This window comes from Hemitrygon akajei, chromosome 16, assembly GCF_048418815.1.
Source record: "Hemitrygon akajei chromosome 16, sHemAka1.3, whole genome shotgun sequence".
NCBI classification, from domain to species: Eukaryota; Metazoa; Chordata; class Chondrichthyes; order Myliobatiformes; family Dasyatidae; genus Hemitrygon; species Hemitrygon akajei.
The window spans coordinates 25,678,304-25,701,338 of NC_133139.1; the positions used below are offsets into that span (position 1 = coordinate 25,678,304).

Genomic DNA, 23,035 nt, shown 5'->3' on the forward strand with positions numbered 1-23,035 from the left:
GTTGCAGAAGTGGCGGTTAAGGTAACATGTTGACTGAAGACTGACACATTGCTGGAGCCATGTGGAGTTTAAACATGGTGCCACTGACGCAGTTGGCATATTCCTGCATATGAAAATACCGCCCAGGATGCTGGCAGATCCAGGCAACCTGAAAACTACGGTTATGATGCTTAACACCATTGAAATTTTTATTTTTCAAATTTACAACACTGAACTAAATGTCACTAATTACTAGACACGGAGTTTGAGGTTCAAATATACTGTCTATACCAGATTATTTTGCAGGCATTAATGTACAAAGTGGAAAGACTCAGTTTTTTTCCTTTAGTCCAGCGAGCACAGATTAATACATTCCATTGGAAAAGGCAAGTCTGGGCAGTTCTAGCTGTGGAACACCGTAGACAAGTCTGAGCTCTTTAGACAGAGAATAATTGATGTAATTGAACCGAAACTGGGAGAGCACATTTCAGGCTGTTTCATAAGATTTATTATTTATTGTCTGGGACTCATGACAGAAAAATGTTTTTCACCCTTGTGAGCTGAAAACTCTGAAGAGAGCATACTTAAACTGGGTTTACCAGTTCTTGGCTCTATCCTGTTGGAAAACTCATTTACTTGTCATTAGACATCTCCCTCAGAGTCAAATCAAAGAGAAGTTGCTGGAGCCACTTAGACATGTGTACTCCAATTAATTCAACAAACTTAAGCCGACTGCTCTAAAGAGGCAATTCGTTTTCGTTGATGCAAAAAAACACCATGGAGTGAAGAGTTTGAAAATGACAGTGAGGATAAACACTGTGTAATATTCCTGCATGCTTGTCAAAGATAACAATATGCATTGAGAAACCTATTGCTTAATTTGAAACACAAAGTAATTACGAGCATACACTCAGTGGCCACTTTATTAAGCACAGGAATGGACCCATTGTAGTTTTCTGCTGTAGCCCGTCCATTTTGAGGTTCACTTGTTCTGATGCTCTTGTGCACGCCACAATTATAACACGTGATTATTTGAGATCAGCTTGAACCAGTCTGGCCATTCTCCTCTGCCCTTGCTCACTAGCAAGGCACTTTCACCCGCAGAACTGCCACTCACTGGATTTTTTTTGTTTTGTTTTATCTTTCATGCCATTCTCTGTAAACTCTAAAGACTGTTGGGAAGGGGAGCCAGAATAGGCTTGGGATTGTCAAGAAGACAGACATAGCTGGGGACTGCAAACTTGAGAAAATCTGCAGACGTTGGAAGTCCAAAGCAATAGACATAGAATGCTGGAGGAACTGCAGGCCAGGCAGCATCCACACAAAATGGTGGAGGAACTCAGCGGGTCTGGAGTCAACCTCTTGAAACTTTGCTGTACTTTCTAAATCAATGCATACCCTGTCTCATGTAAGGAGACCAAACCTGCCGACAACCTTCCAATTATGGTCTCACCAGGACTCTCAATAACTGGAGTCAGATGTCTTTACTCCTGCATTCAAATAAAGGCTATATACTGTTTGCCTTTCCAGTTGCTTTCTCTAAGTTAGTGGTGATGATTTGCAAGCAAGAACACCTAGTTTCCACTGAACACCAACATATTTGTACATATTCCATCTGCTATGTCCTCACCCATTTCACTTGACCAATCAATGTCACCCTGAAGCACCCTCTTCACAACTCACGGTGACAGCCGGCTTTGTATCATCATTAGACTTGGATTCATTACACCAGGTTGTCTCCAATCTCTGATGTAGACTGTGAGCACCTTATTAGAGGCCTTCTAAAGGTTTGAAGATTCCACTTTGGTTGTTCTTCCTACCTCTTTTAGTTGTAACCTCAAACAAATCCAATGCGGTTTTCCCTTCAGTTTAACTCTGTTCGATTCCATCAGTTCCCTGTTACTTCTTTGTTAATAATTTTAGCAACTTTCCTACGTATGGTGTGTTACTGATGCCTAACTGGTCATCTTAAATCTATTCATATACAGTGGGGTTACATTTGCCATTTCTAATTGGTGGGCAACACTTAAAATGGAATGGAATTTTATAACGTGGCAGCCAGTGCATCCACCATCTTCACCGTAGCCAGCAAATTGGAGAAGAGGAAGGTTTTGGCCTATAGGTGTCAAAGGCCTTGGAGGGTTAATGTGCAGATAAGGTACCAAGGTGACTAAAGACTGACACGTCACTGGAGCCGTGTGGAGTTTAAACATAGTGCTGCTGACGCAGTTGACATACTTGCAAAACATTAGAACTTTGAAAATGTAAGGACAGTAATGGTACCAACTGTAAAGAATTGAAAGTCTTTGAATGGTTATTGTATATAAATTTATTTTGGAATAAAGTATATTTTGTTTAATAAAAAGAAAGTTGACATACTTGCATATGAAAACACAAGGCAGGATGCTGGCAGATCCAGGCAACCTCAAAACAACGGACGTCAGGTCCTGAGGATTTATGCGCTTTCAGTTCCATTAATTTCTCGAATATTTCTTGTTAATTATTGTTCATTTCTTCCAGCTTCTCAGTTATTTTAGACCCGCTGTAATCCTTTAGTTCTGGAAGATTTTCTATGTCTTTCACCATGTGGTAATTAATAAAATTGTTTTGTGTTGTTTTCTTATTACTTCATACAACTTCCTCTTCGAGTTTTTTTTTATTAATCTTCCCTCTTTACAAACCAATAGATGCTTTGAGAATCTGCTTTCCATATTTCTCACTAGAATACTTCCCCTGCCCTTGCAGATCTCCTGGCTCTCCTTTGCTGAATTCTGAAGCTTTTCAAGTTCTCTGGTCTACTCGGCTCTTTGGCAACCATGTAATCCTTTTCTTTGATCTAATTCTATATTTAACTTCCCCTGTTAGCCTTTCTCCAGCTTGGTTTTTCTACCTTAAATGGGCATCCATTTACAAGCTACCCCTGCCAATGACCGGGTTCTGATTTCACAGATGTCCTTGAATCAATTTTGTCCATGAGTCAGAAAATACACAAAAAATCGCTCAAAACTGCAACCATACATCCACAGTATTGTAACGAATGACATCAGAAGTTCATAATACTGATAAGAAAGAACAGTTACTAAAGACGGAGAGAGAATTGGAATTAGCATTGGTTTATTATTGTCTCATGGACGACAAACAACTTGTCTTGCACCCTGTTCATACAGATCAGATCAGATCCTTTCTCAACCATTTTGCCCTGGAGGAACCCTTGAAATACCTTTCAGGTCCTAGACGCGTCGCTGGTGCCGTTCTGCATTTTAAAGGCAAGCAGTAGCTCAGGTCTTGTCTTCCTGTTCTGGTTAGACAACATTCATGATATTATAACCATATAACCATATAACAATCACAGCACGGAAACAGGCTATTCCGGCCCTCCTAGTCCGTGCCGAACTCTTAATCTCACCTAGTCCCACCTACCGCACTCAGCCCATAACCCTCCACTCCTTTCCTGTCCATATACCTATCCAATTTTACCTTAAATGACACAACTGAACTGGCCTCTACTACTTCTACAGGAAGCTCATTCCACACAGCTATCACTCTCTGAGTAAAGAAATACCCCCTCGTGTTTCCCTTAAACTTTTGCCCCCTAACTCTCAAATCATGTCCTCTCGTTTGAATCTCCCCTACTCTCAATGGAAACAGCCTATTCACGTCAACTCTATCTATCCCTCTCAAAATTTTAAATACCTCGATCAAATCCCCCCTCAACATTCTACGCTCCAATTAATAGAGACCTAACTTGTTCAACCTTTCTCTGTAACTTAAGTGCTGAAACCCAGGTAACATCCTCGTAAATCGTCTCTGCACTCTCTCTAATTTATTGATATCTTTCCTATAATTCGGTGACCAGAACTGTACACAATATTCCAAATTTGGCCTTACCAATGCCTTGTACAATTTTAACATTACATCCCAACTTCTGTACTCAATGCTCTGATTTATAAAGGCCAGCGTTCCAAAAGCCTTCTTCACCACCCTATCTACATGAGACTCCACCTTCAGGGAACTATGCACTGTTATTCCTAGATCTCTCTGTTCCACTGCATTCCTCAATGCCCTACCATTTACCCTGTATGTTCTATTTGGATTATTCCTGCCAAAATGTAGAACCTCACACTTCTCAGCATTAAACTCCATCTGCCAACGTTCAGCCCATTCTTCTAACCGGCATAAATCTCCCTGCAAGCTTTGAAAACCCACCTCATTATCCACAACACCTCCTACCTTAGTATCATCAGCATACTTACTAATCCAATTTACCACCCCATCATCCAGATCATTTATGTATATTACAAACAACATTGGGCCCAAAACAGATCTCTGAGGCACCCCGCCAGTCACCGGCCTCCATCCCGATAAACAATTATCCACCACTACTCTCTGGCATCTCCCATCTAGCCACTGTTGAATCCATTTTATTACTCCAGCATTAATACCTAACGACTGAACCTTCTTAACTAACCTTCCATGTGGAACTTTGTCAAAGGCCTTGCTGAAGTCCATATAGACTACATCCACTGCCTTACCCTCGTCAACATTCCTCGTAACTTCTTCAAAAAATTCAATAAGGTTTGTCAAACATGACCTTCCACGCACAAATCCATGCTGGCTACTCCTAATCAGATCCTGTCTATCCAGATAATTATAAATACTATCTCTAAGAATACTTTCCATTAATTTACCCACCACTGATGTCAAACTGACAGGTCTCTAATTGCCAGGCTTACTTCTAGAACCCTTTTTAAACAATGAAACCACATGAGCAATACGCCAATCCTCCGGCACAATCCCCGTTTCTAATGACATCTGAAAGATCTCCGTCAGAGCTCCTGCTATCTCTACACAAACTTCCCTCAAGGTCCTGGGGAATATCCTGTCAGGACTCGGAGATTTATCCACTTTTAAATTTCTTTAAAGCACCAGTACTTCCACCTCTTTAATTGTCATAGGTTCCATAACTTCCTTACTTGTTTCCCACACCTTACCCAATTCAATATCCTTCTCCTTAGTGAATACCGAAGAGAAGAAATCGTTCAAAATCTCTCCCATCTCCCAATATTGCAGGATTGAGCACAACCGAGTAAATCCTTAACCACCTTTTCAGATCAAGAACCCCTGTCGCTGCACTGGCAAGCTGTACACTGAACAATACTGTTATATCTCAAAGGTGCTTCATACCTGAATCACTTTGCAACAACTCGATCCAATACATATGAACTTTTACATGTTGTGCAGTAAAATTGCTGAGGGCCACCTAAGGCAGAGCCTGAAGATCAATATTGTTTTTGACTGATAACGGTTAATTGTTACCCGGGGGTCAGCTGTCTGTTAAAAATAGCTAATCATAGAGGACGCAAATGCTGAGAGGTATAATGTCATTTTGTCTTCAAGTTCCATTTAGTGACTCCAGATTTGATTGGATGACTTGTCAGGAAAGGGAGTGCAGATACACATAAAATCCCATCCCTTTACACAACTCATAGTTACTATTTGAAGAGTAACTGCTGGAACTTGAGGACTTGAGTTGCAGGGAAAGATTGAACAGGTTAGGACTTCATTCCCTGGAACGTAGGAGAATGAGCGAAGATTTGATAGAGGTACATAAAATGATGTATGTACATATGCATGTGTGTATGAATGTACAGTATGTGTGTATGTATGTATGTATGCAGGTGTGTATGAATGTATGTGTGTATGTATGTGTGAATGTATGTATGTGCGTATGAATTTATTTATGTACATGTGTACTTATTTATTTATGCGCTTGCTTGTTTAGTTATCGATTGATTCCGATTGAGATACAGTATGGAATAGGCCCTTCTGGCCCTTTGCATCACACTGCCCAGCAACCCCCCCAGCCTAATCACAGGACAAATTACAATGACCAATTAACCTACCAACTGTGGGAGGAAACCGGAGCGCCTAGAGGAAACCCACGCGGTCACGAGGAGAACATACACAAACTCCTTAAAGGCAGCTGTGGGAATTGAACCTGGGTCGCCGGTACTGTAAACCGTTGTGCTAACCACTACACTACTGTTATGAGTAAGCAAGCAGGCTTTTTCCACTGAGGTTGGGTGAGACTAGAACTAGAGGTTAAGGGTGAAAGGTGAAATGTTTAGGGGGAACTTCTGAAGGGGAGCTTCTTCACTCAGAGGGTAGTGAGAGTGTGGAATAGGCTGCCAGTAAAAGCGGTGTACATTTAAGAGAAGGTTGGATAAGCACATGGGTGGGAAAGGTATGGGTCGATGGGACCAGGCAGAATAATATTTTGGCACAGACCTGATGGCCTGTTTCTGTGCTGTGGTGCTCTATGACTCCAATAAATATTGATGAAATAATGCTCTGGTCTAAGGAAAGTGCACTTGTTGAGCAGAACCAAACTGCTCATGATGAAAACAAACTAAAAAGAGCAAAGATTAACACAATCTTCTCACATCTTTAGGTGCTGTACCCCGGGCAGGAGGACTGCCAGCAGAGACTGTTAACGCCTCAACAGTTAGGTTACCTACTTGGGCTGAAGCACAACTGAGAAGTCCCATCATCACAAGTTTAATTCCTGCTCTTTATGTCTTTGTGTTTGTTATTGGATTCCCAGCCAATGCAATAGCTCTTTGGACAATGGCGTCTAAAAAGAAAAAGCCTTCCACCATATACCTGATCAACCTGGCAGTCGCAGACCTCTTCCTGATCTTAATGCTGCCCTTCAAGATTCACTACCGTTTCCAGGGCAACAACTGGATCTTCGGAGAAGCCCTGTGCCGGACGATGACGGCCTTCTTCTACGGGAACATGTACTGCTCCATCCTGCTGCTCACCTTCATCAGCGTCGACCGATACTTTGCTCTGGTCCACCCATTCTGCTCCAGGCGCTTCAGGGACAATAGGTCCGCTGTTACTGTTTGTGCTGTAATTTGGGTGGTAGTTATTCTTTTTGTTCTCCCTTTCCTCCTTATTGAACAGACCGTTCATATCAAAAATCTAGGCCTCACCACCTGTCATGATGTGTATCTAAACAACACAGTCAATGTTTATTTCTATTACTGGCAGTCTGTGGCGATAATAGGGTTTATAATTCCAAGTTTCATAACTGTACTTTGCTATTCTCTTGTAATCAGAACTTTACTGCTTAGTAAGGGAGAGTATAGAAAGGCTATAATAATCACAGTTTTAACCCTGTTCACGTATCTTGTGTGTTTCAGTCCCAGTAATATAGCACTGTTACTGCACCAATGGATCCCTGAACTCTACATTCATTACATGTACCTGTTGCCCCTCAGTAGTTTTAATAATTGCATTGACCCCATTATTTACTACTTCATTTCTGAAGAATGGAGGAAGAAAGTAAAGGCGATATTCTGTTCCCATAAACTTGCACCGGAGAATGGAAGTTCACACTCATTCAGAATATTCCGGTTGATTTCCTCCCGAAGCTCCACAACAAATATAATCAGTGACTAGCTGAATAACTTAAGTCCTCAGTCCTAGAATTGTAAAGCAACAATTGCCATTTTATGTCTCTCACAACCAAAGATCAATTCAGCCAGAACCCATATTTCAGCCCTTACATAATCACACGGTTGCTTTTCAAAAGTGCAGCAAATCACTGCCTCTGTCATCATCTCAACAGTAGGTTCTAGAGCACCACATCCTGCGTGAGCTGCTTTTCTGCTTTCTCTATGATAGAAGAGCCACCTTCTCGTGGCAGGGAGTAAACAGTCGATGTTTGGGGCCGAGACCCTTCATCGGGACTGGAAAGCAAGGGGTAAGAGCTGGAACAAGAGGGTAGGTGATGGGTGAGACCAGGTGAGAGGGATGGTGGGTGGATAGGGAGGGGTGAAGTAAGAAGCTGGGAGGTGAGAGGTGAAAAAGGTAGAGGGCTAAAGAAGAAGGAGTCTGATAGGAGAGGAGGCAAACAGACAAACATACATACAGACAAAAGCATCCTCCCGGAAATCAACCTGGTGAACGCTTTTCGTGTTCTCTCTATAATAACTATATCCTTTATTGTACAAGGAAAATTAACCAGTGGTAATCCCATCTTGGCCCTGAATAATTGCAGTAAGATAACCTTACTCTTGTAATCAAATTCTCTTATAATAAAGGCCAAAATTTGCCATCCTAATTGCTTGTTGCAGATTCATGTTAGGTGTGTACAATGTCAGCTAGGTCTCCTTGAACTTCATATGTTCCCAGCTCTCAGCTTGACTGCGCTGTGCACTAATATAGACAACCCCCTCTTTATCCACACCACAATTGCATCCACTATGAACTTGCCTTCTCACTTACCTTGACTCTATCCTCTGGAAGCTCCACCTTCCTACTCATGAATCCACATAATTTGGAATTACATAGAAATTTGGAAACATCACATTTGGTTGTTTTGGCCAAATTATTGATATTGATTGTGAATAGCAGTGATTCAAGCCTGCCAGCCCCGGGACGAGCCTTACTTGCTGCTCTATGTTTCCTATCTTTTAAAGCAATTCTCAAACTATCATTAGACTATCCTCAATTCTGTGTCGACAATTCCTCTTCACCCACAGTAACTGCTCGATCCCTCAGCAAATTGTTCCATTTTCCAGTGTCTCTCATGTCCAGTGTTGCTGGCAGGGATTTTGTGAAATGGACACAAAGTGTTTGTTTATTCCTCTTCATCTATGAGCAAAGACACGAAGTACGATTTATTTCCTCCATCGTTCCTTATTCCCAATTATAATCCCTCCTGTACCTAACACTCACGTGCCCTTGCTTGTCCTTTCCCTGTTGCATGCATATAAAACCTAATGCAATCCCTTTTTATGTGAAAGCAATGAAAATTGTCAAAGAAATAATTAAGGTAAAGGCTGAATTAATCTGTAATTGTTATTACCAATTTCTATTTAATTTGGGAAGCAGACTTGATGAGCCAAATGGAAGGGCCTAATTCTGCCCCTACATCTAATGTCTTACACTTTCAAGAGCCCAGAGTGAAATGTCTTTACCAGCTTGAAAATATTCGATCATGAATATCATGGGGTACTGAATGTATATGATCAGCCATAATCACAGTGAATGGCGGTGCTGGCTAGAAGGGCCGAATGGCCTACTCCTGCACCTACTGTCTATTGTCTATTATGACAAATGCCAAAAACAAACTCCTGAATTTAACTAAAAATAAAGAGCAGGGAATTCAAGGCGCTTTTTAAGATATTTAGTTACTGGTCCATAAACACCACTTGGAACTGATGCCAAAATTTATTCCTGTGCATACTTGTAAGAGATCTCAGTCATGTATGTACTTTGATAATAAATATGCTTTGAACTTTGAATTACTTGAAAACTAGTTTGGACATGCTAATCATGCAGAAAGGTGAATAGAACAAATGTGCGAGCAGAACATTTTTGGATTGTTTGGCCTGTTTTTAAAATGTGATATGTCATAAAATTCTATGTGACAGTGCCAACAGAGCCAGATAAGCTTTTAGTGTTTTGTTGTTGTATGCGATAATTTGCTTTAGAATTCAGATGCAGTCATGTGAACTTTTTCCTTCTGTATTTTATTTAAAATATTTGCTTCAGAATTGAAATCCATTCATGTTAATTGCTTCCTTCTGTATTTGATTTTAAAAAAATCACATACTGAGAATTATACTGAAACTGAACTAGAATATAGGATTTCATTTGGGAGTTGAACAAATTGTGTTTTGGTGGAATATTTCTTTGCTTGTTAATTAACTGTTTCTCTTTCAATGATAATTAATACATTTATCATTCAGAATGTAATAATATTGTGTTTACTATATTTAGTATTATTGTTATTAAGATGTTGTTTTTTAAAAGCAGTTAATGAACTTGTAAAATTGGCCACATTATAAATGATGTTCTTGAAGCTGGCCTCAGTTTATTTATTTTTTGTCTTGTTTGTTTATTTATTTATTTAGAGATACGTCATGGACAGGCCTTTCCAGTCCTGCAATCCCCCCATTTAGCACTAGTCTAATCACAATACATTTTACAATGACCAATTACCTACTAAAAGACTGTTTGGACCGCGGGAGGAAACCAGAGCACCTGGAGGAAACCCATGTGGTTCATGGGGAGGACATAGAAACTCCTTACAGACGATGCTGGAATTGAACTCCGAACTCCGGGAACTCCAAGCTGTTATAGCACTGCAGTAACCGCTACGTTACCATGGTGCCCTTGAACATTTGAATTTGCTAGTTTATCCCAGAGCAAGAATGCCTCAATAAAAAAAGAACTTCTAAGAGCTTCAGTGGTTGTTGCTAATACTTTAAGTTTAATTTTTCCTCAGAATCCTCCAAGCACAGGTATTCTTTAGAGGAGCAAACAAGGAGATGAGGACATAGGCAGGGACCCTGCTGCCTGGGATGCCTTCATTAGGGCAAAGTTCCAATGGGCTCTTCTCAGATCATCTAACATCACTTGGGAAAGGCCCTCTTGATTCTCCTGCTGACACTGAGACAAAGCATTTCTGCAAAACAACCAAGCACCTCATTCATCAACTCCGACTGCCCACCACCAGGCCATATTTTCCCATTCAGACTTAAGTCTTTCCTCTGTTGCCCCATTCCGGCTGCGGGGTATTTAAGGGAGGGTTTTTCCCTCTAGCTGTGAAGTCATAGAACAAGGGGTTATAATTTCAAAATAAAGGCAGAAATCTTCCTTCAATGGGCCGTAAATCTTTGGTTATTACATGTTGATGGTCAGTTACTGAGTTGATTCAAAGCAGAGGTCCAGGTTTCCGTGTTTCAGCGGAATCACGTATTATGGGGAAATGGCTGGGAAATGGTAATAAGCTGAAAGGGTAGCAATGATCTTGACAAATGGCAGAACAGGCTTGAAGGGCAAATGGCCAATTCCTCTTCCTGTACGTGCAAAAAGATCAAAGAGGAAACAAAGCAGTCTGTAAAAATACTTCAGAAATTGCAGATGTTGGAATCCTCTTTCCTCTGACCTCCTCCCCCTTTTCCTGCCTGTGCTTTCACTATCCCTCCTAACCTGGGCTCTCTGACCCTGAACAATCACTTGGTAGAGACCTCACATCACCACCACGAATCCTCACTTTAAATGCATTTGAGCCCTCACATCCATGTGTATATATCTTTAGCCAGGAGTTCCCATCTCAGACTGTAAAGTGTTTCTCCAGAATACCCAATCCAGGTGGACCTTTCCTTTCATCGGTTTCCCTTTAGATCAACCTTTTTTACTGCTGTGGACCTCTACCAGTAACTCAGGAATACCGTTACACTCAGGTGAAGAAGGATTCTTCATTGCTCTTTCCATTACAATTTTGTTTTACCGGTCAGGGTTGTTAGCCCTGAGATGTACCCCCTGAACCTGGAGGACTGGTAGACCACTCTTGGTCTGGCCTCTACCCTTTGACCTGTTTGGCCTGGGTGACCCTACTGAGAGCCAAAGCATAAAGCCCTGACTCCAGCCAACATAGATCTCCAGGTTATTGAGGCACGCAAGCCTCCAAACCCTACGACAAGGTTGTGGTCCTCTTGGAGGAATTTCACATACCTTCTCCAAATTAAAAGTGCAATGATAGAAACTTGTAAGGATATGTAGAACTATTGTTATTTCAACCATAATCAGTCTCCTACTCTCACCTCTTTTCTCAAAATATTAATCACTATATTATCACAAGCAAAATAATATCTGCAGATGCTGGAAATCCGAGCAACACACACAAGTGCTGGAGGAACTCAGCAGGCCAGGCAGCATCTTTGGAAAAGAGTATACAGTTGACATTTCAGGCTGAGACCCTTCAGTAGGATTAGGCAGGGAGAGGAGGAAGGAACACAAGGTGATTACTATATTACGCTATACTAAGCGATGCTGTTTCTTGCATTCACACATAATGATTTTATTGTCTTTGGTGGCAGTTTCCATCTCCTGATTTCACTGTCTCATGGTGCACATTGACTCTTTCTTAACTTTTCCATCTCAGAAGACAGTTAGGAACTAATTTCCATTATAATCAAACCTCCAAGAACTCTGACTTTGCTTTCTGCGAGGCATCTGTCTGATTCTTCCAGATCCTCTGTCTCCCTCCTGTGAGTTCCCACTTTCCTTTTGTTCTCTCCACTTACTCCTCCAACCCCTAGCCTTCTTCCTGTGCCATTTCCAATTCCGATGTCATGCCAATGACCTGACACTTTAAACACGAGAAATCCTACTGATGCTGGAAATCCAAAGCAACGCACACAAAATGCTCAGCAGGTCCGGCGGCATCCAATTGACCCTTCTTCAGGACTGGAAAGAAAGGGGGTAGACACCAGAATAGAAAGGTAGAGGGAGGATAAATGGAAGATAATAGGTGAAACCATGTGGGTCGGGAAGGTCATGGTCTGGAGAATAGACAATAGACAATAGGTGCAGAAGTAGACCATTCGGCCCTTCGAGCCTGCACTGCCATTCTGAGATCATGGCTGATCATCTACTATCAATACCCGGTTCCTGCCTTGTCCCCATATCACTTGATTCCCCTATCCATAAGATACCTATCTAGCTCCTTCTTGAAAGCATCCAGAGAATTGGCCTCCACTACCTTCCGAGGCAGTGCATTCCACACCCTCACAACTCTCTGGGAGAAGAAGTTTTTCCTTAACTCTGTCCTAAATGACCTACCCCTTATTCTCAAACCATGCCCTCTGGTACTGGACTCTCCCAGCATCTGGAACATATTTCCTGCCTCTATCTTGTCCAATCCCTTAATAATCTTATATGTTGCAATCAGATCCCCTTTCAATCTCCTTAATTCCAGCATGTACAAGCCCAGCCTCTCTAACCTCTCTGCGTAAGACAGTCCGGACATCCCAGGAATTAACCTTGTGAATCTACGCTGCACTTCCTCTACAGCCAGGATGTCCTTCCTTAACCCTGGAGACCAAAACTGTATACAATACTCCAGGTGTGGTCTCACCAGGGCCCTGTACAAATGCAAAAGGATTTCCTTGCTCTTGTACTCAATTCCCTTTGTAATAAAGGCCAACATTCCATTAGCCTTCTTCACCGCCTGCTGCACTTGCTCATTCACCTTCAGTGACGGATGAACAAGGACTCCCAGATCTCTTTATATTTCTCCCTTACCTAACTCTACACCGTTCAGATAATAATCTGCCTTCCTGTTCTTACTCCCAAAGTGGATAACCTCACACTTATTCACATTAAACGTCATCTGCCAAGTATCTGCCCACTCACCCAGCCTATCCAAGTCACCCTGAATTCTCCTAACATCCTCATCACATGTCACACTGCCACCCAGCTTAGTATCATCAGCAAACTTGCTGATGTTATTCTCAATGCCTTCATCTAAATCGTTGATGTAAATCGTAAACAGCTGTGGTCCCAATACCGAGCCCTGTGGCACCCCACTAGTCACCGCCTGCTATTCCGAGAAACACCCATTCACCGCTACCCTTTGCTTTCTATCTGCCAACCAGTTTTCTATCCATGTCAATGCCTTCCCCCCAATGCCATGAGCTCTGATTTTACCTACCAATCTCCTATGTGGGACCTTATCAAATGCCTTCTGAAAATCGAGGTACACTACATCCACTGGATCTCCCTTGTCTAACTTCCTGGTTACATCCTCGAAAAACTCCAACAGATTAGTCAAGCATGATTTACCCTTGGTAAATCCATGCTGGCTCGGCCCAATCCTATCACTGCTATCTGAAGAAGGAATCTGATAGGAGAGGAGACTGGACCATAGGATAAAGGGAAGGAGGAGAGGACCTGGAGGAGGTGACAGGCAGGCATGAAGAGGTAAGAGGACAGAGTTGGGAATATAAGAAGAAGGGAGGGGTTGGGACTTTTTTTTACCAGAAGGGGATGAAGAAAAGATTTAAACTTCTTCAGGGTAGGCATCCCTTGAAGAGACCTCACAGTGGAACAGTAAATTATACACAGAAGAAATGCTGAAACTCTGTACAGACACTGCTTTACCCATTGAACATTTTTTCCCTTTTCTGTCAGAATTCTTATTTCCCTGAGCTTATTGCAATTACCATAAATGAAGATTAATGTTCTGTTTGTTAAAGAAGAACAGATACAAAATGGGGACAAATTCCATTTGCTGGAGTCAACCCTACCCCAGAAGGAATGATTATCAGAACAAAAGGGTTAACGCACAATAGCGTTTGATGTCTCTGGGTCTGTACTTGCTGGAGTTTGGAAGAATGAAAGGGGGAGTTATTGGAAGCTACTAAATATTGAAAGGCCTGGATAGAGTGGACGTAGAAAGGATGTTTCCAACAGTGGAAGTCTAGGTCCAGGGGGCACAGCTGTAGAATAGAAGGATGTCCCTTTAGAGAAAAGACGAGAAGGAATTTCTTTAGCTAGAGGGTGGAGAATTTGTGGAATTCATTGCCACAGACAGGAACAACAACAAGGTCCTTCAGGGATGGAAGTCAAGGCCATATCTGAATCCACACGCACCAATGTGTTGAGTGTTAATGGCTTCCTTCATTCTGGGACAATGAATGGTGGACAATTAACACCAATGATCATCAATCAATGATATCTACTCCAAATGAATGAATTAATAAAAAACAGTTCAAGAAGAAAACTACACATATCATCTTCTCAAGCGCAATTTGGTTAGATAATAAAAACCCACCTTGGTAACAATATTGCACGACCAAACACAGGAAATTCTGGAGTGGGCAGTGTTCTCATTTAGACCTGGGTTACTGTAAATAAGCTCAGTTTTCCCAAGATCTCACTGATAGCAAATTAAATTAATTTTCATTGTGTAATCAAGTCAGGAAGATGGAAAGCAGTTTCCTTTATCCTACATGATATGCTTCTCTCTTCCTGTTAGGAAGGGCGGATTGAAATTCTGCTTGTAAAACCCGCAACCAAGAGAAAACATGTGACCCTTAAAATGATCTCAAAACCGGAGAGACTCAGGAAGCCTGGGCAGCTTCCAGTCAGAAGCTGGTAATTGATGTTTCCTGAAAAGAGATGCCAGATCATATCCTTTCACAAACCATAGCAAGCTCACATAAAAACAACAGTTGTTATGAATCAGGACAACTTACAATGAGGGTGATGCTTGCAAGGTCACAAGGTGAAAAGATAAAGTGCATATCACCAGAGAGCAGAACAAAAGTTGGACAAAGGTTAGTAACAACACTGGAAGGAAAAAATGTAAGAGGCTGAAATTCGTTTTCATCTCATAAGTGTGCAGGCACCACTCAGCAGTTATTTCTTGCATATTCTTATATTATGTTAATCAGAATCCAAATTCCAACATCTTGAATATGCAGCACCTCATTTGCATGTGTCTGCCCATGATGACCAGTAGTCCTGTATTATGTATAGTTACTGAACATTAGGAATCCCAGCATGAACTGCCCAGTCTACCACAGGACTATACGAAGAGCCTTTGTTACCAGGAAGGGTATCCAGGGGAGGGATCTCATTTTCCCCTCTGCTTGCCACTCCTACACCCTTCTATGCCCCTCTCTTCCCTCATCACTCTCCTTCCCCATTCACCCCTCCTCCCCGCCTCTGGTGAAGGGAAGCCTCTTTCCCTCTACCACTCTGTTTCACCAGCTACACTCATTTAAGGACTCTATTATATTGTTATTTCATGCTCTTTATTTATATCTGCATTTGCACTGTTGAAAAAGAATCCCAGGGTTGTATGTGGTGACCTGTATGCACTCTGATGATAAACTTTACTTTGAACTTTGAACTTTGACTTCAATGCTCCAGACCTATATGTGGTATGTATCATGTCTAGGCAGTTCATGATTATTCAATGTTGAAGGCGGCTAGTTAAACCTTCCGACTGTGATTGGTTCTGACAGAGCCAAGTATCTGGATGTTGTCCACCTGCAGGCTGAGAAGTGTTCACTACAGTGCCTCTGTCTAAATATGACAACTGAAGCCGGTATTCACCAATTCCTCAAGGTACGTTGAGAAATGCTCCCAAGGTCAGGTATTGCAGATAGAACTACCCCTATAAATCCGAAGCTCCTGTAAATTCTCAACAGGTCAAGCAGCATCTGTGGGAAAAGAGAGAGAAGTAAAGTTTCAGTTGATAAGCCTTCAGTCAGGACTGGGAAAGCAAGGAAAATTTCTGACATTCCCCTTTCGGCTGAAGCAGCAGCCCTGGCCTGCATTTCACAGCTTCACCATGTTTGTTCAGCATTGTTTTCTCTCTGTCGCTGTCTTTGTCTGTGGCCCCCACCCAACCCCCTCTGTCTTTAACGTCCACCCCCATTAATCTATCAACAAAAGAGTGGTGAATACACACAAAATACTGGAGAAACTTTGCAGATCAGACAGCATCTCTGAAGGGAAATAAACAGTCACCATTTCAGTCCTGACCTGCTGAGCTCCCCCAACATTTTGATTCCCAGCAGCCCCTCATGAGTCCAAGAATGGTGAAACCACCTTGGGAGACCTGGTCTTGCTGTATTACCTTTGCCCCATCCATTCCTTTCCCACCCTCTCTGCAAGTTAAGACTAACTTGCTTTTGCATTTTCTCAATTTTGTTTAGAAGATCTTTGACCTGAAACATTGACTCTGTTTCTGTATCTCCAGGTACAATCTGACCTGTTGAGAGTTCCCAACATAATCCTTTTTTTAAATGCAGGTCACTTCCACTTTTATATCCAGCAATCTGCAGTTTTGTTTTAAATTTTCAAAGCTATTTTCAAGTCTGACTCCCAGGGGACTGTTTGGGATCTCTAGGTGGGAGAATGACACCATCAGCAGAGCTTTTCCACCTTTCCAGGTTGGTCCTTTGTTAGAACCTATTCGTCTGTCATGGTCACCTACGCTCAGAACTTTAGAGCCTGAGTACGTGCTTGCTGAGGTAAAAAAGGTAAGGTCAGTAGGTACTTTTTTCATTTATTCTGACTAATCTAGGATCAGGTAATGGGGGAGACAGTTAGAGCAGTGGTGTGCTCCGTATGCAGTATGTGGGAGGTCAGGGTCAACACAGTTGTCCCCGATGACTACACCTGCAATAGGTGCATCCAGCTGCAGCTCCTATCAGACCGAGTTAGGGAATTGGAGCAGGAGCTGGATGAACTACGGATCATTCGGGAGGCAGAGGCAGAGATAGATAAGAGTTATCGGGAGGTAGTCACACCGAAAAGACAGGAGGTAGGCAAATGGGTGACAGTCAAGAGAGGCAGGGGGAGCAGACAGAGAGAGCAGAGCACCCCTGTGGCCGTTCCCATCAACAATAAGTATACCGTTTTGGATACTGTTGGTGGGGATCACCTACCAGGAACAAGCTGCAGTGGTCCTGTCTCTGGCACTGAGGTTGGACCCTCGACTAGGAAGGGGAGGAGGGAAGAGAAGAGAGCGGTAGTGATAGGGGATTCTATAGTCAGGGGGGCGGATAGGAGATTTTGTGGGGAAGATCGGGAGTCTCGGATGGTATGTTGCCTCCCTGGTGCCGGGGTCCAAGACATCTCAGATCGGGTGCAGGTTATTCTCGAGAGGGAGGGCAAGAATCCAGATGTTGTGGTCCATGTAGGGACCAACGACGTGGGTAGGATGAGTGAGGGGGTCCTGCGTAGTGAGTTCAGGGAGTTAGGTACAAAGCTGAAGGGCAGGACCTCCAGGGTAACAATCTCAGGATTGCTACCTGTGCCACGTGCGAGTGGGGCAAGGAACAGAAGGATTATACAGATTAATACGTGGCTGAGAGGATGGTGCAGGAGGGAGGGCTTCAGGTTTGTAGATAATTGGGCTTTGTTCCAGGGAAGGTGGGATCTGTACCGACGGGACGGTTTACACCTGAACTGGATCAGTACTAACATTCTTGCAGGAAAGTTTGCTAGTGCTTCTCGGGGGGGGTTTAAACTAAATTTGCAGGGGGCAGGGATCCAGAATGCGAAAGAGGATAGCGAGAGGAAGAATAAAGGATAGGTGGGGACTACACGGTTCCGGAATATTAAGTGTGTAGTAGAGGAAGGTGGGGTGGAACGAGTGATAAGGAGGACTCGTGTACAGAGGGATGGTCTGACAGAACATAGAGTTAAATGTGTTGAAAGAATAAGTAAATGTAGGAAGGACAACAAAATTCTAGGGGTGTATAGCCTGATGGGAGTTTGGGAAGCTGGGTTAAGCACAATAGGCAGCGATTTAAACAGAGAGAGGAGAAATGGGTTAAAAATTCTATATCTGAATGCACGAAGTGTCAGAAATAAGGCGGATGAGCTTGAAGCCCAGGTACGAATGGGTAACTATGACGTTGTTGGGATAACGGAGACATGGCTGCAGGGAGATCAGACCTGGGAAATGAATGTACAAAGGTATACGTGCTATCGTAGGGACAGAAATGTGGGCAGAGGGGGTGGGGTGGCCCTGATGGTGAGGAATGAGATTCAGTCCTTTGCAAGGGTGGACATAGGATCAGGAGAAGTAGAGTCTGTGTGGATAGAACTGAGGAACAGTAAGGGCAAAAAGACCCTAATGGGTGTTGTCTACAGGCCACCAAACAGTAGCATGGATATTGGGTGCAAGTTGAATAGGGAGTTAACATTGGCATGTGGCAAAGGTAATGTCGCAGTAGTTATGGGGGATTTCAACATGCAGGTGAACTGGGAGAATCAGGTTGGTGCTGGACCCCAGGATAGGGAGTTTGCAGAGTGCCTGCGGGATGCATTCTTGGAACAGCTTGTACATGAGCCGACCAGGGACAAGACTATTCTGGATTTAGTGTTGTGTAATGAACAGGATTTGATAAGCGATCTTGAAGTAAAGGAGCCATTAGGAGGTAGTGACCATAATATGATGTTTTTATCTGCAATTTGAGAAGGATAAGGGCAGATCGGAGGTGTCAGTGTTGCAGTTGAACAGGGGAAACTATGGAGCCATGAGGGAGGAGCTGGCCAAAGTTAACTGGATGGATATCCTAGCAGAAAAGACAGTGGAACAGCAATGGCAGGTATTCTTGGGAATAATGCACAAGGTGCAAAATCAGTTCATCCCCCAGAGAAGGAAGGATTCAAAGGGGGGAAAGGGGCCACAGTGGTTGACAAAGGAAGTCAGAGATCGCATAGCATTAAAAAAAAGTAAGTATGACAGAGCTAAGGTGAGTGGGAGGACAGATGATTGGGAAATTTTTAAGGAACAACAGAACTTAGCTAAAAAGGCAATACGGGGAGAAAAAATGAAGTACAAACGCAAGCTAGCCAGAAATATAAAGGAGGATAGCAAAAGCTTTTTTAGGTATGTGAAGAGAAAGAAGATAGAAGATAGTTTCTGGGAATGGCAGGTGGTGACTAGTGGGGTGCCACAGGACTCAGTATTGGGAAAACAGCTGTTTACGATTTACATCAACGATTTAGATGAAGGCATTGAGAATAAAATCAGCAAGTTTGCTGATGATACTAAGCTGGGTGGCAGTGTGACATGTGATGAGGATGTTAGGAGAATTCAGGGTGACTTGGATAGGCTGAGTGAGTGGGCAGATACTTGGCAGATGACGTTTAATGTGAATAAGTGTGAGGTTATCCACTTTGGGAGTAAGAACAGGAAGGCAGATTATTATCTGAACGGTGTAGAGTTAGGTAAGGGAGAAATATAAAGAGATCTGGGAGTCCTTGTTCATCAGTCACTGAAGGTGAATGAGTAAGTGCAGCAGGCAGTGAAGAAGGCTAATGGAATGTTGGCCTTTATTACAAAGGGAATTGAGTACAAGAGCAAGGAAATCCTTTTGCATTTGTACAGGGCCCTGGTGAGACCACACCTGGAGTATTGTATACAGTTTTGGTCTCCAGGGTTAAGGAAGGACATCCTGGCTGTAGAGGAAGTTCAGCGTAGATTCACGAGGTTAATTCCTGGGATGTCTGGACTGTCTTACGCAGAGAGGTTAGAGAGACTGGGCTTGTACGCGCTGGAATTAAGGAGATTGAGAGGGGATCTGATTGCAACATATAAGATTATTAAGGGATTGGACAAGATAGAGGCAGGAAATATGTTCCAGATGCTGGGAGAGTCCAGTACCAGAGGGCATGGTTTGAGAATAAGGGGTAGGTAATTTAAGACAGAGTTAAGGAAAAACTTCTTCTCCCAGAGAGTTGTGGGGGTCTGGAATGCACTGCCTCGGAAGGCAGTGGAGGCCAATTCTCTGGATGTTTTCAAGAAGGAGCTAGATAGGTATCTTATGGGTAGGGGAATCAAGAGATATGGGGACAAGGCAGGAACCGGGTATTGATAGTAGATGATCATCCATGATCTCAGAATGGCGGTGCAGGCTCGAAGGGTCGAATGCTCTACTTCTGCACCTATTGTCTATTGTCTATTTATGTCAGCAAGCCATCAGATCTTTCAGATTTATATTAATTCCCAGGGAAGCAATCCTGTTTGTCCCATTTCTCCTTTTCTTATTTCCCTGTACCCCTTCAAGTTATTCTCCCCCACACATGTCCATCAACTCCCCTCTGACTCTTTTTGCCATTAATCTATACCAAAGGGTCTTTTTTTACAGCAGCGAATTGACCGGCCAGCTCGAGGTGGGGGGAAACCAGAGCATCTGGACAAGCTCATACAGTAACGTGGAGAACGTGAGAACTCCACGTGGACGGAATCAAACCGAGATCCCTGGAGCTGCGAAGTCACCGGCGCCACTGAGCCTCCCGTTGGACTTTCGCAGTAGACGTTAGGTACAGCATGCAAGGTGATGTTTCCTGAAGTTAAAGTGGGATTACGGGCTTTCTGATGATGAACTGATAATGAGGCTTTGGGCCTACTCCAGGCTGCTCCGGGATTCAGATCTGAGGACTCAGTTAGGTTCAGAATGGCGTTGTTCGCTTCAGTTGTTGGGGTGATTTGTGTTTTCCTCCCCCTTTCTCTTGCGCATTGGGTGTTGGTCTTTTTTGTCTTTAATTGGGTTCATCCGGGTTTCTTGCTACATGGCTACCTGTAAGCAAACAAATCTCAAGGTTGTATAATTTATATATTCCTCGATAATAAATACACTTTGAACTTTGAACTTTTTCGATGGAGTCTTGATCACTGGATGCAAAATCAGGTGGTCATAGGGTCCACCATGGAGAGGGAGATTGGTTGACATATCGTTTTATTGTGGCTCCTGCTTCATCCCATTCACCACCTCTTCCTAGTTCTGTTCCTGAATTGAATTGACTTTATCACTTACATCCTTCGCATACATGGGTAAATATCCTTATGTTACGTCTCTGTCTAAATGTGGAATGTGCAGTTTATAGTAATTTATAATAAATAGTATGTACAACAGGAGTGTAACAAGATGGTTAAATATGAACAGTCACTATGACATAGAAATACAATTGTATCAGTATGAATTAATCAGTCTGATGGCCTGGTGGAAGAAGCTGTCCTGGAGCCTGTTGGTCCTGGCCTTTATGCTGCGGTACCGTTTCCCAGTACTAGCAGCTGGAACAATTTGTGGTTGGGGTGACTTGGGTCCCTAATGATCCTTTGGGCCCTTTTTACACACCTGTCTCTGTAAATGTTCTAGTTGGAAGTTCACAAATACAGATACGCTGGGCTGTCCGCATCACTCTCTGCAGAGTCCTGCGATTGAGGGAAGTACAGTTTCCATACCAGGCAGTGATGCAGCCAGAAAGGATGCTCTCAGTTGTGGCCCTGTAGAAAGTTCTTAGGATTTGGGGGCCCACACCAAACTTCCTCAACTGTCTGAGGTGAAAGAGGCACTGTTGTGCCTTTTTCACCACACAGCTGCTGTGTACAGACCACATGAGGTCCTCGGTGATGTGGATGCCCAGGAACTTGAATCTGTTCACTCTCTCAATGGGGTTAGCCCGTCTCCATTCCTCCTGTAGTCCACAACAAGCTCCTTTGTTTTTGCGACATTGAGGGAGAGGTTGTTTTCTTGACACCACTGTGTCAGGGTGATGACTTCTTCTCTGTAGGCTGCCTTGTTATTATTTGAGGTTAGGCCAATCAGTGTAGTATCATCAGCAAATTTAATTGGTGGATTGGAGCTGTGGCTGGCGACACAGTCATGGGTATACAGAGAGTAAAGGAGGGGCTTAGGACACAGCCCTGAGGGGCACCTGTGTTGAGGGTCAGAGGGGCAGAAGTGAGGGAGCCCACTCTTACCACCTGCCGGCGATCTGACAGGAGGTCCAGGATCCAGCTGCACAGGAGAAGGCTGAGGTTTCTGGCTCCTGATGAAGGGTTTCGGCCCAAAACGTCGTCACTACCTCCTCCCATAGATGCTGTCTGGCCTGCTGAGTTCTGCCAGCATTTTGTGTTTTTATTTATTTCTGAGCTTCTTGTTGAGCCTGGGTGGAATGATGGTGTTGAATGCTGAACTGTGGAACAAGAACAGCATTCTCACATATGCATCCATTTTCTCCAGATGTGTGAGGACAGTGTGAAGAGCAGTGGCTATTGCATTATCTGTCGATCGGTTGTGTCAGTAGGCGAATTGTAGACGGTTCAGTGTGGGCGGTAGCAAGCTGCAGATGTAGTCTTTGACCAGCCTCTCAAAGCATTTGCTTATTATTGAGTTGAGTGTGATAGGATGCCAGTCATTCAGACATGTTACCTTGGTCTTTTCAGGTACAGGGACAGTGGTGGATGTTTGGAAGCAAGAGGGCACTCTACGCTGGTAAACACACCTGCCAGTTGTGCCGCGCACATCCTGAGTACCCGCCCTGGGATGCCATCTTGTCCTGCAACCTTGCGACTGTCCACTCGTTGGAGACACCTCTGTACCTCAGCCTCAGAGATGACCAAGCTGCAGGTCGCATCAGCTGTAGGTCTCCCCGGGTAACACAACCTATTCATTTTCTTTCCATCAAATTCCACCTCCCCAGTACCTCTTTCATAAAATGTTAAATCTGTGTTTTTTCTAGTCCTGCAGGGACCAGCATTTCTCTGCCTACTTGTCCATTATGAGCATGTTCACTTGTGTCTTATCTTTTCTAAATTTTTATTTTGGATGGCGCTGAGCTGCGGTCACTGTCGAGATTGTGGCTCAGACTTTGACGTTATTTAAGTTTATGGGATTGTTTTGGAGACAGAAAGGAGAGTTAAGGGTGAAGTTAGAGT

General features: G+C 43.3%; 1 protein-coding gene across 1 annotated transcript in view; it reads left to right on the plus strand.

Annotated features, from left to right (window-relative positions):
* LOC140739862 (proteinase-activated receptor 3-like) overlaps positions 1-9,837 on the plus strand; it is a 29,406-nt gene extending 19,569 nt beyond the window's left edge. Inside the window, exon 2 of the mRNA XM_073068464.1 lies at positions 6,431-9,837. Coding sequence (XP_072924565.1) covers positions 6,431-7,446 — 1,016 coding nt within the window. The 3' untranslated portion in view covers positions 7,447-9,837. The remainder of the gene's footprint in view (positions 1-6,430) is intronic.
* The last annotated feature ends 13,198 nt before the right edge of the window (positions 9,838-23,035 follow it).